Source organism: Corvus cornix, chromosome 1 (genome assembly GCF_000738735.6).
Source record: "Corvus cornix cornix isolate S_Up_H32 chromosome 1, ASM73873v5, whole genome shotgun sequence".
NCBI classification, from domain to species: domain Eukaryota; kingdom Metazoa; phylum Chordata; class Aves; order Passeriformes; family Corvidae; genus Corvus; species Corvus cornix.
The window spans coordinates 106,810,946-106,827,905 of record NC_046332.1 but is presented as its reverse complement, the minus strand read 5'-3'; the positions used below and the strand labels follow the sequence as shown (position 1 = coordinate 106,827,905).

The following is a 16,960-nucleotide window of genomic DNA, read 5'->3' as shown; positions in this document are numbered from 1 at the left end:
TAGGTTAGGATTTCGAACATGCTGCTTTCATAATGAATCTGTTGTTTGCTTTATATTTTATTATTCTTTGCACAGAATAATGTTAAATAGAACTTCTATCTGAGTATGTTCTGGAATTGAATTTAATTAATGATGAACCAAAGGAAAGAACATCAGTTCTGATAATTATTAGGATCAGCTGAATCAAGGAGTCGCTGGGTACACTCAATATGGTTTATCCCTGTCATTAACTTCAGAAACCAAGCAGAGTTTGCGCTAAAGCTATAAATGCCTGGAAAACAACCCTCTTTGTTCTTTAATACTTTTCTCACCTAGCACCTGCTAAAAATAAAGAGGAACATACTTATGGCAGCACCTCTCGGCATTGCGATTTATTGAATAAGAAAGAGCAGCACACCTGGAAAAAAATCGAAGCCAACTTTTTTGGGGAAAAAGATGGTGAACATTTTGTCTTATACAGTTAGAATACACTCCACTTGAAGCAGGCTACAACTTTCAAAGTATATGCTTGTGTGTGTGTGTGTGTCCCTTTCTTTGTTTTTTCTTTGGTTTTTTATTCACAATATATGGTGGCTGGCTGTGCATAAAACATCCACATGTCATGAGCTGTGAGGCAATGTATATAATTTATTCATAATTATTTCTTCATACTATTTATTTTTACAGTGATCTTTCCAGCCCTTAAAATACATACATACGTGTAGTCATTTAAGATTTCTTACTAAGCTAATGAAGACTAAATCTGTCAGAAAGCAAAAGAGACAAAACTTATTCAACATATCCCAAATTTTAAGCAACACTAAGAGTTGACTACTGCGTAACTGAAAGAGAAAAATTGCATTCCTTTTTTTTTGCCAAAAGAAACTAAAAATGAAAAAAAGTAATGGCTTGAAGATGGAAAAGAGTGAACTGGCACTTTCAAGGTTATTGCAGAAATTCGTTAAACCAAGCAGGCTGAATATAAATAATAAAAAATATATATTCCTATAGCTTGATTGTAAACATGCTGAAATCTGTAAATCTAAAATTGTGCTCATTCCAGCAGGAGTTTTTTTCAAGGGAACTTCTAGGGGTCTAATCATTGAATAAAGAAAATAAAGGGTATCTCTGAGGAAAGGCTTCAGGATTAAGAATCTGCTGATTAGCTCTGATTCCATCTGCAAGATATAAGGTCTTCTTACTTTTAACAGAATGGAAGAAGTATTTTAATATTTAAAACTAAAACGGTCATGGAGGAAGTGAATAAGTAATGTTCCAACTGCAAGGCTGATGGGGTCTGTTTGTTTTGTGATGTTCATGATGGAGAACTATATTTTATTGCAGTAGGGACAGGTATATTCTCTCTCAGACACAGGCTGGACTTCATTTGACCTGAAGGAAACCCTTCAAAAGTGGAAAGAGTTTGCAAATGCCTTGGTACTATAATTAAAAAAAAAAAGAATACTATTAAACCTAGTATTTAAATAAATCACTGAAGGAAAATATTTTTGACCCATGTTGTGCACTATGACTAAACTAACACTATACTTTTCTAATAGGATTCTTTCCCAGTACTAAACATACTCTTAATCAAGTATGTCGGAGAGGGCAGGTATGCCTTAGTTAAAATTCCATACATAAAAGAAAAACTGCTAATCTGAAGTATAAAAGCCTAGAAATGACTTTGTAAATTGGAGGACATTTTAGAATGTTTAATTGCATAACCACAAACCAAATAACCTACCAATTATGCTTTTTATGTGAATATTTTCATTAGTTACAAGCTAAAATAATCAGTGAATAATTTTTGTTTTGAAAAATGGTAATTTCTAAGTCCAACCTTAGAACAATTAGGAAATTGATTCAAATTACTAAGACAATAATATATTTTCAGTGTGAGATACAGATCTTCAAAAACATTTGAAAGTTTTCATTAAGATCAATGAAAAAACAACCAAACCCAAAACAAAACAAAAACCCCAAAAACAACAAACAAAAAAGTGAGCCATGAAATAGTTGTTACTATAAAGGTGTACCCAAGGTGGCACTGAGTGCTTATAATTTAAGCTAAGAAGGGGCAATTTTTTCGCATTTTTTAAAAGGTATGAAAGTTATCTTTTTCCATGGCTTATAGATTTTCAACTTCTATATTTAGATTAGATGGATACAGCCTATTAAGTGAGTTTGCTCTTTTTCAAAATGTGTGAATTCCCTTCTTATCTTTCAACTTTAATGAAAAATCAGAATATGAGCCATTCCACGTCTCACTATGAGGCACACAGGTATTTAGGTGTAAAGCACTGAGGCTATCATAACAAGAATATACAATACCAATATTGAAAAGAACGTGTGTATATAATTACATCCATAGTTAATAGTCTGTAAGGGCAGCAGGCTCCCCTACAGAAGACAGCAATTCTGCCAAAATGCATTGTGTGGGAAAAAGAAGGGAATCCTTAAGTGGGTGACCATCCGCATTTGCCCAGAGAGAAGAAATGGTGAGGAACAGGTGTAACAAAAATTAGTAGTACTGTGAGTAAATCTATTTGCTTGTTCTATTTATTCACATAATATTATAAAGATAATATGAAGACCCACAGTACTACCAAAGGAGTTTACTAACTTGGAGGTTGTCCTTAAACTGCTGGGGTTTGCAGAGGTGGAAATTGAATATTTCCCTCCCTATGCATTCATTCATTTTTAGCACATCAAAATCAGCCAAGTCTCTTTCTGTCTCTGTCTAGTTAAACATTAAATACTGAACTCCTACCTACAGTATGAGCGATGAATTACATTTTTTTAAACTATTCCTACAAATAGTAACATGAATCTGCTTCCAATGCTTTTTTTTTCTTTCTCTTTTCTGTCAGTCTGAGCCTGTTGAAATACTGCTGTGCAGTGGAACACCAGCCACAGGGACAGAAGGGGTCACTTAAAGATGCAGTGAATATGTACTCTCCAAGTCCAGGTATCAAATATTGCAAAAGATAATTGACAACCTCCTTCTGGTATAAATCACACACTTGAAGAACCTTTCTCTGCTTTCTTTATATCAGAGTCAATCAAACAGAGTATATGGATGTTTATTGTGAGATTAATCACTCGACAGTAATTGCTTGTCTGTACTGACCAAATAAATCAATGCTATACAACAACAAAGAGATCCTGCTTATTGAGCTTAAATAAATATGATTGATTACTTGTAATCTCCCAAAAGAACTTAAACAGTATGATTTCCAGACTTATCTAATAGGAAAACTGCATTCCTTAATTCACTGTAATTTCTGTTAATGTGGAGGGAGAATGGGATACATTGAAACAGAAAACAAACTTTTTCACCATTAAAGGAAATTTGCAAGTCAACCTAATGCTTAATATAAGTGTGTTACTAGTTGCTGGTGTGCCTCAGATTTATATATTAGATACAAAAAAGGATGAAGAGCAACCTATATAATTATTCTTGAAGATTTGTTTCTCGGTTTACTAGATACTTTGAAGGTGCAAGAACTCATACATGCAAGCCTCTTTGTCAACCACATGGATTTAGTTCACCTCTAATTTGCCAGGAAAATCCCCATTCTGCTTTTTTTTACAAAATATACCATGAAATTACACAGCATTACATAGATCATGAGGTACTCCTGCCTTCCATTGTAATCCTATAATTGTAAAAGCTCATTTTCTAACTTACATGTATGTTCAGCTATATGTTTTACATTACTGTACAATGGAGTTTAGAGGTCTGGTGAAGAACTGAAAATTCAATGGACCACTCTTTACACTGTTCTGCTGCTGTGGACATTACTATTAGAGTATATAGTTTGTTTTCATTGATAATGGATCTTAAATAATGATATGGTAGTTTTAAAGGCAGGTTACATTAAATGCATCTTATGCAATTTCTGTTTGCTGAATTATAGTGTTTATTCATGTTACATAATTACTATGTGGAACTTGATACTTCAAAATGTTTTTGAAGCCAAGACTAAATGGATTAAAAAAATAATCAGACTAATGTAAAATAGATTAATTGATAACCACAGTGCATAACGATTGAGATCAGGAAGTTCTTGAAATATGAACTAGAGAAAGTAGGGAGAGAGTAACAGTAAAAATGCTCCTGTCCCTTATCTTGTGCTGCTCAAGCACCTGTCACACCCTTGCAATGGTCTCTCTGGGACAGAGCTACTGCTCTGGGGTTGTGGCTACAGCTGTTCTCATGTCCAAAGAAAATTAGAGCTTGTAGCATGGAGTTACTGCTACACCTATTTTTATGTCCCAAGTAATTTAATCACATGACAGAGTAGGAAGAATTAATGATTTTTTTTTTTTCTGTTAGAGTTCATGCTTTCTGAATTCACTTGTTCCTTGACCACACTTCCCACTCAATGGAGAGAGAGAGAAGAAAAAAAAAAAAAAAAAAAAAAAAAAAAAAAGCTGCCCACAAGCTTTTGGAACAGAAAAAAACCAGACTTGTCAAGGTATTACAGATACCACTGTGAAGTATTCAGGACAGCTTTAATGTATCAACCATTTCAACCATTCATACCTAGGCACACAGCAAAGTTGTGTGCAAATGGTACGACTCAAAAACACCCAACTTGAACCACAATATTCAGTGGGCTTTTTTTCCTAAATAAAAGAGATAGAAAGAGCCTGTAATTACCTGTAACCGTCAACTCTGTCGTTCTTCTGACAACAAAGAATCCATATTTTAGCTCACAAGTGTAATTTCCAATGTCATCCTCTCTAACTTCCCGAATGACAAGAGTGTCCTTTTTAAACACAATACTTGATCTCCACGTCTTTGACTTGCATTCCTGTTTAAAGAGAATATAAAACTTCAGTGATTGCATTCTTACACTTAAACTGGACCACTGTGGACAATGTTACCCAAAGCCAAGGTGGCTAGGCAAGAGCCCCGGCTAGTTATAAATTTATATAAACTAAATATCTAAAAATCCACTCTATTTAGGTGTTGATTAAAAAGAATTTTATTAACTGATTTGATATTTATGCCTCTGGCAAGAAAAGGGAGTTGATTCCTTTGGTGGGTTTTTTTTTTTTTTAATATTATTTTGCTGAGTGGCTCCTATTTAATTTATTTATTTATCATTACATTTATGTCTGCAATCTATGACTTTGATATTACCAGCAGCTCAGGCTGCAGAGGATAATTATATTTTTCTTTTTAATTCAATTAAAAAAATATATAATTAAAAAATGTAGAGAAACAGAAGAAGATGAGAATGAGGAGAAATAAGGATGCTATATATCTCTTTCTAAAAACATCTTAGAATCAACACCCTCTGAACCTAGAAAAGGTGCATTCTTAATCTACAAAAATATTTTATTACAGACACAAATTCTAAGATGAGAATAAGCAAATAGTTGGCTACATTTCTCCTATCTTAGATATGCTATCAGTTAATTTGGACATTAACTTTCCAGGCCATACAATTTTACTTTTTAGGTAGCATAGCCTTGTATACCATAATAAATTGTCCTGCACTGCCACCAGGCAAGACTATTTGCAAGAACTTGGCCCTTAAGTAATGATCTAGAAATCAGTACACAATATTAAATAAAGTTATTTATAAAAAAACAATGAAATTATATATGCAAATATAACTTTAAGTATATATATAGAAAGCAAAGTTTTGGTAGTCCTTGCTGAATTTTATTCTGCAAAATTAAGTTGTTCATTCAGGTAAAGCATGCATAGGTATCTTATAAAGTTTACCAAAGGAAGCATTTGAATTTCATCTCTAATGAGTTCATTCTTTTCTATCATTGGTTCTGTTGTTTTTTCTTGATAAAATTTTAAAAAATCAAAGTTTCATAACACTTTTAGATCAAGAAAATCATAAGAACATAATATATTTTTTAAGCTATAAATCTCTTGCAGTCCTTACCTTGTACCACAGAATTTCAGGCTCCCTAAATGGAAATAAAAAATCCTCAATTTCAGGACATGAGATTTCCTTGCTTTTGCTAAGTTCAGCTTTTTCAAAATATTTCATCTTTGAATTGTAGCAGAGTCCAGTGTCATTTTCACCCACCGTCAGCGAAATGGACACTTTCATACAGTAAGTTGAGTTTCTGTAATGCAATAAAAATAGAAAGAAAAGTCTAATATGAAAAAAAAAATAAATGCCAATGTACATGAAATTGGTTTTCATTTGAAGCAAAATTTAGGAAATCTGACGTATTTTGTGTCTGTTTTATAGCTGGCCACCATAGTTTTGCTTCTTTCTCTTGACTAATTACAATATTTAGAAGGCACTGGTTGGCCTTACTCTGTAACTAAGGGTTTGTCTCTCCCTTTCATCAAAATCCTTCTAACATTAGTGTCATTACTGTATATTTGAGAACAATTTCCCCAAAAATAAGTAAACAACAAAAGATCCATGTATTTACCAGTGAAACTAGACACACAGTCTGCTCACAGACACCATTATGGCAGCTCTCAGGGTTGGAGACATCATTTTGTGGTACCACAGGAAAATGACAAATTGGAACTCGAGCAACACACCAAGAGCCACATATTCATCAGCTCTGAGCATGCCTTAAAATGGAAGTGGCAACGTTTTGCAGCCTTAATTAAAAAGAATCTTGTGATTAATTATAGAATGAAGGATGTTTCAATCCAAGGCAAGGCACTGCCAATTTGTTGACCGTAGCCTTCAATGCCCATACTCCCAGGACAAAATGTTCTGCATTACCCACAGATTTCATGAGCTTGTGTTCTCTCCTCAAACTTGTTACTACATCTGCTTCTGGATGTTGATAAGCAAGGCAGCCAGAGAATAGTGAACTTTGTCTGCCTTCCCACATTCCACTATGTGATTCAGACAGGAAAAAAGACAAAATTACTTGAATTGATTTTCTTTTCTTTTTCATTTGAGTTTCCAGGTGGGGAGCAAATGAGTGTATAAAGTTGAGTACTCCCCAGAAGCACACTGTGATGGTGTAAGATTTCTCTCCTACTGTTTCGTAAATGCATTTTACCCCTGACCTGCTGACAGAAGATCCTGCAGAGAGCACTGAGGAAACATTCATCTCCTTATCACCATTCTCAGCCTCTATAAGCTGATTGCTTATTTATAATGGACTTGTGTGTATCAGACATGGCAGAATCTCAAAGATCAATTTCTTAATATCTGTTTCCTTTTTCTGTTCAATAAGAGGGGATAGAAATGCTTAAGGATAAAGAATAAGAAAACTCAATTCAAAGAACTCTAGAGTCCAATTTCTTATAGAAAATGTAACTCTGTAAGTAACTATCAAATTAGAAAAGAGTCTTAGAAACATAAATTCTTGAACAGAATGACCCTTAGCTATTGATCTGATTCATGGGCAAGGAAAACAAACACAAAATTATTTCCTTATAATGAAGCAGTAAGTATAATCTGTTATCGTGTTCAAGAATCTGGCTGTGTAAAGCAAATAAAGTTGTTTAAGCTTTATGCAAATCAAAGAATGGATCCACTGAATATTGAACAGTCTTGCTGCTTTTAAGCTGGTAAAGAGCCAATTTCCATTCTTACTTGTACATGTAATTAAAAATCACTGATTTTTAAGGAATACTTTTCATTAGTGTACCTTAGGTTATTTCTCCATTAAAGTGTCACTTGGAATATTTTATTTATTTTTTTGTTTATCATGTGTCTTGAAAATATCATAAAAAGTCACTTAATTATGATTTTCCAAATTGGAAAAATGCTTTTCCTTTGTTCTTGGAAGACTTATGCCTTGGAAACAGGTTCTGAACAATTCATCAAGCTCTGAGGTTTCAGAGTAAGCTAACTAGATGAGAGTATCCTGTTATTGGATGACAGCAGTATATAGAGAGCTGTTTGGCTATAAAATTTTCACATTTAAATATTCTCTTTAATTCCTTCCCATGTGTTTAAGCATCATGTTTGTTCATGTTACTAAATCTCATTATTTAAATATTTCTAGAAGGACATGGCAGGGGAAAAAAAAGGGAGGACAATTTACTGTCTTCCCAGTCTCTGAAGAAGCAAGGTAAGTAAAATTTTTGCATAGGCATCCTTCAGTATTCACAGTGAATTGTGCAAAAATTATGATTTAATGTTTTGATGTACTAAAGAACTCTGTTCTGCAACAGTGACAATGTCAATTGCCAGAGACAGAATTCTGTCTGAAGCACATCCAAGTTTCCATCGCAACAGCAGATCCTTTAGCAGATGCAGCTAAGGCTTCCTGCTCCATAAGAGAAGCATTTTGGAAATGTTTCAGAATGTTTAAATTCATTGTTTGAAGTGATCTTTCTAAACTGTCAGATACAAGATACTGAAAAATTTTGGGTAGATTTTTGTCGGCTGAGTTCACGACCAGAATTTTCTCTCAAAATCCCAAAGTATCATCAAAAAACCCTACAGTTCCAGATGCCCACTGGTGACACAGACTTCCTTATTTCAATTCTAAATACTAACTGCACTGTCAATCTGACTCATCTCACACTCTGTGTTGGAAACCAAGGCTGTTGGGATGAAACAAAACTCAAAGAGGCTGGTACAGAAGGCAGAGCAACACAAATAGTATAAGGTAAGAAAACAAAGATAATAGGCTCAGAGTACAGAAAGAGAGAAAGAAAACTAAATAGTCCCTGGGTAGGAATGAAGGAGGGAGTGATTTTGCTGATTACTGCTAGAGCATGAAGGATACAATAGATGTCAAACATCTCAGGTAGCAGAAAAAGCAGGCAGCAGAGCCCTCTGGAGCATACACATACTGTTGAGGGTAAAAAATGCTCATGTGTTAGAAGTAAGAAAGTTTTCCATATGTCTCTTACTAGAGGGACCACATAAGAAACAAATAAAACAAATGAAAAACCCTTCGACATGAGCTTAAGGAATTTCAATAACTGGTGTTAGCTAAACTAACTGTGGTTTAACTCAAGTTATCATGTGATACTTTTGGTGGGTTTCTTTTGTTTGTTTGTTTGCCTTTATTTTTTCCTGAACATGGTGATAAGAAGAGGTGACAAATTATTGAATTAGTTTTTCCCTAATCTGACCGGTCACAAATGTTTGCAAGTATAAAATTAGCTAGAAAGTTTTTGTGCATATAAATGACGTTTTCATTTTCATCTTTTATTCAATGGATTTTCAAGTGCTAAAATAATGAGATCCAAAAGTACAAAATACAAAGCAGGAAGCCAAAAGCTGTTTGGTAATTTTATTTAAGACAAAAAATCCATTTAAATTAAATTTATCTTAAAATGAAGTCAAATTAACAGGTAACAGAGAGAAAAGGAGAAGCAAGGAGACACAAGTACAGACAAAAGAATGCACACAGACCAAAAATAGCTTCTCTAAACTTTACCTTTTGCAACATTCACATCTACATTTAAAGGAATTGCTTAGAGAATTAAGCACTTAAATCATGGTTTCTTTATAAATATATCTCTAAAATGGTCCAGATGTGTTTATGCTTACAAAACTCTGCTTTTTTTCCTCATAAAAACACCTCTGGTAATTGTCAATTTCCTCTTCAGCCTCACCAGAGAGAGCTCAGTGGTGGATTTTTACAGCTCAATTCTGTCCAGGCAGCATTCCTCATCATCCCTATTCATAACAGAAGGGAAAGTGGGACTCTTCCCATTACTTGTCCACTCCAGTGCTCTGTCATCATACTCTTTACCAGAGTAAACAAACTGGGGAGCAAACAGCTAACCAGAAAATTTCTCCTAAGTTTCTCCTCATCATACAAACTGAGTTGGAAAAGTAGTTTTATTTCCAGCTCCTTTTAAACTGGAAATTTTAAAAAAAATCTGAGAAAACTCTTTTCTTTGCAGTTTTATTTTAAATTTTAATAAGTGAGCTTAGCCACTGATGTCCATATCCACTTTCTATAAATGGTCCGCCACATTTCCTGGGCAAACTTTTGTTGACATCATTAATTAGTTTTTTCATGATTTTGCAGAAACAATTTTGCCCTTTTTAAGTCCAAGTAACTTCTGTTACAGTTATTTGGATGCCTGAAAGCTGGAGAGTAAAGCATTCATTCAAGACCGAAACAAAAACACTTTATTGACAATCTACTCGTGCTCTTGGCCCGTAGCTCCAAGGGCTCTTTGTGAGCTTTAAAACTTTTGCACAAAAATTTTTAAAGCCTCTACATAGCAGCAGGGTTTTTTGAGGACACGCCTGAGGCCTTGGGCATGTGGTGAGGGAGGAAGGCCAGTGTACCACAGGGCAGCCAGGATTGCTCTCATGCACTGAGGGCTCCTTGGTGGCAGGATCTGATGGCCCCAGCAGGTGGCTGCCCCCACAGCGGCTTCTGGCCCATTTCTCCAGGACAGCAGTTCACAAACTTTATATAAAGTATCCGCTTTTATTGGATTTAGGTTTTGTTTGTTGTTTGGGGCTTTTTTCCCCAAACTCTGGAATGGCTGACTCCCACACTCTCTGACTCAGATATCTGAAATCACAGATATCCCTCACCACATGCCCAAGGCCTTTTCCACAAAGCTTCCAGATCCAACAGAGCTGCAAGTGCTAGGGCAGTGCTTCAGGCATGGGGAAAAGAGAAGTGGAGGGAGATGGACAGAAGCAGGCTGGAATTTTCCTCTGTGCCTTAGAAATTATCTCCTGCTTCCGTACCCTGGGGGGCCAACCCAGTTTGGAAACTGCTTTTGACCTCAATTGAATTACATAAGCACTGATTTCTTCCCTCAAGGGTCACCTAATTATATGCATGATACTATGAAATAACCCAGTGCACACGAGCCTCCAGGACTATTTGAATATCAATACTCTGCAAGATACTTGTTTTAATAGGTTTGAATTAGACACACCAGAAAATACTGTTTAGTTTCAATGCCCGCTCCCATTCTTGGAAGCCAAACCTTCACATTTAATCTTTTCCTGATAGAAGTGGTACGCACTGCCATCCTGAGTTTCCCCTTCACTCCAAACCTGTCAAAAGAGAATGTCAAAAATGCCAAGTCTAACTGCATTAGAATAATGCCTTCCTTGTGTTAGAGGGAGCTACTGGCTGAAAGGCCTTTTATTGATGTTCTGAACAATAAAAATTAAATAAAATTTAGCCTTTACAAAGGGAAATTAACTTTCTCACCTTTATAATACCCTAGAGCTTCTTTTTTGGGTAAACTAGAATAAAAATGTACATTTTTATGTTATTGATTTTTCTGTATTATCTCCTTCTTTTTTAAAGTCAAAGTGAAACATTTCTTTATGAGAACTGGAATCAATCTGTTATTGATTTCCACATTTTATTAAAACATCACTTTCTTAGTACAAAATACTCAAACAAAATTATGACAATAACCTTAATTATGAACTTGTACTGTCAATTACATGGAAAGCAAAAATACACAAAATTAAGTAATTTCCCCATCAAAAATTTTCTTTAACATTAAAGCTTTCCTTCAGATACATTAAAAGAAAAAAGTCCATAATCTTACTCTACAGGAATACAAAAATATTCCGATAATGTAACTCTGTCTGTACTTCTACAGTATATGAATATAAATCTAAATACATTTTATTTGAAGTTAAAGCTTTCTTACAGAGAAAATGTGTCTATGTGCCTATACATACATACCTATAAACTGGTCATATGGGTATATTGGGGATTTCAATAATTGAAACATTAATACCAGGGGTATGTGATTCAAGAAAATTAACACATAAAAATTTTAAAAGCATATTATTAGTATACCTATGTGTTATTCAGTATGAGAAATGTTCAATTTTAAAAACAACTTCCTATTAAACTATTTGGTATTGGAACTTCAGAGAATAGCACTTATATATGGATTGCAGGTAAAAATGCTAGAGGTAATTAAAAAGGATAGCAATTAATCAAAAAAGCATTGTACTGCACAGGACATATAGGGTGAGTAAAATATGGATTGCGACTAGTCTAAATTTAATTGTACATTTGATATTTTAGTGCTAGTTACAAATTTAGTGCTAAATTACCTACTCATTTCAGCAAGACTTCCCAGGATTGTTAGTGAAGAAATTTTGGGCCAGTGAGTCATAAAGTGCTAAAATGGAGACGTATCAGAATGATACTAAATGTTTTCACTGCAGCAGATCAATGTATATTTCCAGAGGAGATAGAAGTATGAAGAGCTGTGCAAAAGTGTAACCTTACAGATGAAAATCCCTTTAGCTTTCAACAGACTGCAGTAGGGAGATAATACCGTAGCATGAAATGCCTCTAGGTATACTATCTCCTCATAATTCAGCAGATGATGGCACTTGCTTTTTCTTGGGAACCAATGATCCTGGAGTAATTTTTATACCCTCACTTAGCACCATATGCCAGAATAGCAGAAATGCTTCTTTCGAAAATTACAAGTTAATAGAGTTTTGTTATTCCTCCCATTTCTTTCACTTATAGAATCATAGAATCACAAAATGCTTGAAATTGGAAGGGAACTCTGGATGTCATCTGCTCCAACCCTCCTGATCAAGTAGAGCTACTTAGATCTGCTTGCCCAGGAGTGTGTTCAGATTGCTTTTGAATATCGCCAAGGATGGAGACTCCACAACTTCCTGGGCAACCTGTGCCAGGGTTCAGTCACCCACATAGGGAAAAGTGTTTCCTGTTGTTCAAATGGAATATTCTGTGTTCCAGTTTGTGCCCATTACCTCTAGTGCTGTCACCAAGCAGCACTGAAAAGAAGCTGGCTCCGTCCTGTTGGCACCCTCCCTTCAGAAATGTATATCCATCAGCAAGATTCTCCTGCTCCTTCTCCAGGCTAGAGTCCCAGCCCTCTCAGCCTGTGCTCACAGCAGAGATGCTCCAGTTCCTTTATCATCTTCATGCCCCTTCGTTGGACTCTGTGCTTTTCTTGCACCAGTGAGTCTGGAACATGACACTGTACTCCAGTGGTGTCACCACTGCTGAGTAAAGAGGAAGGGCCACCCCGCCTGGTGTGCTGGCAATACTTTGTCTAGCGCAGCACAGCTCATCATTAGCCTTTTTTGTTGCAGGGGCACATTGCTGGTTCATGTTCAACTTGGTTTTCACCAGAACCCCCAGGTCCTCTTCTGCAAAGTTGCATATAGTGTTGTTCATGGAAAATCTGTTTTCTTGGGTGGTTTTTTCACTCACAGGGGATGGATGGGAACCATTAAACAAAAAACTAGTTTTTCCAAGTATTACATTAAAAGTACATAAAAAAATTATTGGTTGGAATGAGAATGACCAGAAAAAATGCAGACTTTTTGAAGGTAGAGGTCCTTAAAATTATGTCTATGGTATGGTGCTCCAGAGCCTGCTCAAGCAGCTGTGCTTCTGTGTTCAGGAAAAATTGAGTGTTACTACATCCTGATGACTCAGAAGGTCAACACATACTGGAATATCTTTATCACCAAATCATTCCTTTTGCAAATACAACTGGCCTTCTTTTATAGTACTAAAACTGAGAACATTTTTGAAAACGTGGTGCTGCTGAATGGCTTCTCCCTTGTTCCCTCTCTTTGCTTGATGAATTCACACAGTTCTCAGATAAAGATAGATCCTGTCATTCAGTCTCAAATGCTAAGTTAGTTTTCTGTTCAGCTGTCGAGCAGATGCATAAAGAATATCCCATGAAGGTATCTGTCTTGTTTCTGAATGATTAGATATTTATCTGTTGCTAACTCTGCATGAGTGTGTTCTTTTCCAAATAGAAAAGTTACTCATTAAAGGTAGATATGTACCAAGATATCCAACAATTGCATTTATTATAGATATTAGAAGAACGACATTTGCATATGAATAATATTCCCTTGAAATCTCTCCATAATTCTTTCCCATTATCTACCCAGTAAAAATGGGAATATATAAAAAATCATCACATTTATTAGGTTTAAGGTTATTTCCTAGCATACTGATGACACTTTTCCAGACTCCTGAAAATTCTTTAATGGGATTTAATGAATATTCTGAATTTAAAAACCTAAATAGTTCCTAGATTTAGAGCTCCTACATTTGTTAAAAAAAACCAACCCCCCCAAAAAAAAAACAACAAAAAAACCCTAAGCAAACGAACCTCAAACAAAAAATAAAACAAACCCCAACAGTTTTAGTCATACTTGTTTTACACCTACTTTCCTAAGAAGAAACAGCAATTCAGAAATCAGTCAGTCTTCCTTACCAGTCAGAGGATTTAAAAGAAGACAGTAGTATGACACCTCACAGATAAATGTAAGAGCATTGCTGTGTGCAGACTGAGCTAGAACTCAAAAGAAAGTGGCAATTTTCTGAAGTAAGGTCAGTCTTTGGAAAAACATAACCTGCTACTAAAGCAGAAATTTAGAAATGTGCAAGAATTTTTATGAAATTTATATAACTGAAGACCTCAGAGCAAGTCCTGAATTTCCAAAGGCATCAGGATTTGAAGGGACAAATCACTAAACAAAGGGATATAACACAATTTGGATTTTTCCTTCATTTGAGGACCATAAAGGACAAAGGAGACTTATCTATTAATCATTTTTGACTGTGTTCATATGAACACATTCCCTTAGAATAGTTTCCAAAATTGCCTCAGTGTGATCTGTAACGATGCAATAAATATTTTTATTTCACTCTAATTTTAAGCTCTAAGATGTGATCTTGATACATTTCAGGCTGTAGCTGAAGATCAGAGTTATGGAAGCCCAGGCAATATAAATCAGTATTTGCATTATGTTCATATCAACAGTATCCCTGAAGACAAACAAGGGCAAGCAAGGACTTCCACCCACCCCAGCTACCAACTCTGCCCAGCATTGAAAGTACTGGTTCTCAGTTCAGCTTCCAGAGCTTCTATACAGTTTGTATGCCTGGTCTTAAAGGTATTAAACCCCATCTTTATGTCCATAGAGTCAAAGGAAATTGCAGAAAAATAATCATTCTTACAGAGAAGTAAAAAGAGCTCAGTGAGCCATTTTAGATAAACATTATTTAAGGATCTTTGGAAATATTTTCTTGAAGAGGCTGGGACAGCCAGAGGAGCACGGTTTTTGCTGTAAGGCTTTCAAAGCATGAGTTTTTACTCCATGCTAAAGTATTATTAATTCATTTCTTCTACAGGATCCTCAAAAAAATTAATTCTTGTTTTCCTCAGCATAATGTAAAAAACCAACACCCGTGGACCTTCACGCTTAATGTCACATTTCCATCTCCAGTGACTGAACCTAAGTACACCATGACACATTTGAGAATTCAGCAGAGAGTCAAGTTTCAAGTATATTAAATTATACTATTATTTGTCCCATATTATTATCTACCATCAAGGTAAACAACTCTGATGTGACAAATGAAAAGGTTTCAGAGGCATCACCTGCCCAAACAAACAGAGTATGAGGATAAGGTAGGTGCCTGACACCATAGCTATATATTTTAATTTCTTGATTTAGCTTTCAAGCTTGCTGCTTGTCATCCTCAGAAGCATGAATCACCCAGAATATCCAAACATGAAAATCCAAAGTCACGTGAACAGCAGCAATACGAACGTATGAGAGAATTTTTGCACAGTAGTTTTGAATAATTTCACCTAAATCAAGTGTGCTCACGTAAGCTATTTTCATTTCACAAAAATGAGGTTTGCTTTACACATTTTAATTCATATCTCAAACATAAAAGGTAAACTGAACAATTTTAAATACATTTCAGATAATTGAAAGTCATTTCTTTTTCAGTTGGACTACGATGCAACAGTCATGTGCCAGAGTGCACCTCCTTTCAGCACAGATGCAGGAGGGACGGTAGCAGACACCTCTCTCATACATATTTTTTCTTGGTGGTGGACTCACAGAAAAGTCCACTTCATTTGTCAGAAATGCAGAGTCTTCACTTTGGATTGTCTGGCTGCTTCCTCCTATAGCAGGACACAGCTTCCAGCTGGGCTGGTGCTGCCAGCTTAATCATCTGCTGTTCTTTGTCACCTAGCTTCACCCACAAATTCCCCACTACCTAAATATAGGAATAGCTGTATAACAAAGTTTAGTTCCATTTATAAATACATTATGGATCAAACCCCTGCCATCAGTTTTTACAATAGGTACAGAAAGAAAGAATATATAAACTCCTTATGAATAGAAAACTTAACCTATATATATGTCATTTATATACCACATTTTCTGGTTTCTGTTTTTGTTTCTGCGGTCTATTTCAGTTACTTTTTTTCTTCATATCGGGAAAGAACAAAGAGAGCCTGGGAATTCCTGTATTGATTAAACACTGTCACATTTTTCATGGGTGAATTAATATCCATTTACAAGTATTTTAATATTCAGAGCAATCTGAATTAAATAGCTATTTTCTTGACATTTGTTCAGAAACACTTCTGCTTACACTCTTGATGTCTTTGTCAGAGTCAGGTGAATCTAGTAACCAGAGAGCTGAGGAGAGGCTGCAGCACATGCACCGGGTTCATACAGCAGAAGGGCTAAGCACAGGTACCTCACAGATGAGCACACACACACACGAGTTTACAGGGTGGGTCACACAGACAGACACCTGCACAGATGCCCTGTGCTTGTTGAAATACTGAACTGCAGAGCTGACCCAGCCCAGTGCCTGCCCTACAGCTGATCAAGGTGAAGTCAGCAAGTGGAATACACACATACACAAAAACTCAGTGTGGGAGCCTCTAGCAACAGGCCTCAGACTCTCAGCCCAGGAGCTGGCCCAGGTCCACTGCTCACCCCAGATTCTGGCACTGGCACATGAGATTTGCAGTCCTCACCAGCTGCCGGTCCTCAGACAGCTCACCCTGCTCCCCAGCCAGGTCAGCTCAAAGTTCACTAGCATGCACCAACACCTGCTTCATGTAGACAACACACCCACATGGAGAATTGAAATGCTTTTTAATGAGAAGATGGGACAAATTATATGGCTCAGACTAGAGTACCCACCATCAGCATATGTACACTGAACAGCTCTTTATCTCCTTTTCCTACCATCCCCTTGACTTTTATACTCCATTTTTTTTTTCCATCTC

The 16,960-nt window shown here is 35.9% G+C and overlaps 1 protein-coding gene across 2 annotated transcripts in view; it reads right to left on the bottom strand.

Moving 5' to 3' along the window:
* IL1RAPL1 (interleukin 1 receptor accessory protein like 1) overlaps positions 1-16,960 on the bottom strand; it is a 697,132-nt gene that overhangs the window by 267,909 nt on the left and 412,263 nt on the right. For both annotated transcript variants that reach the window (XM_010394520.4, XM_010394522.4), the window contains exons 4-5: positions 5,895-6,081; positions 4,646-4,799 (exon numbers count right to left, since the gene is read on the bottom strand). In XM_010394520.4, coding sequence (XP_010392822.2) covers positions 4,646-4,799; positions 5,895-6,081 — 341 coding nt within the window. The remainder of the gene's footprint in view (positions 1-4,645; positions 4,800-5,894; positions 6,082-16,960) is intronic.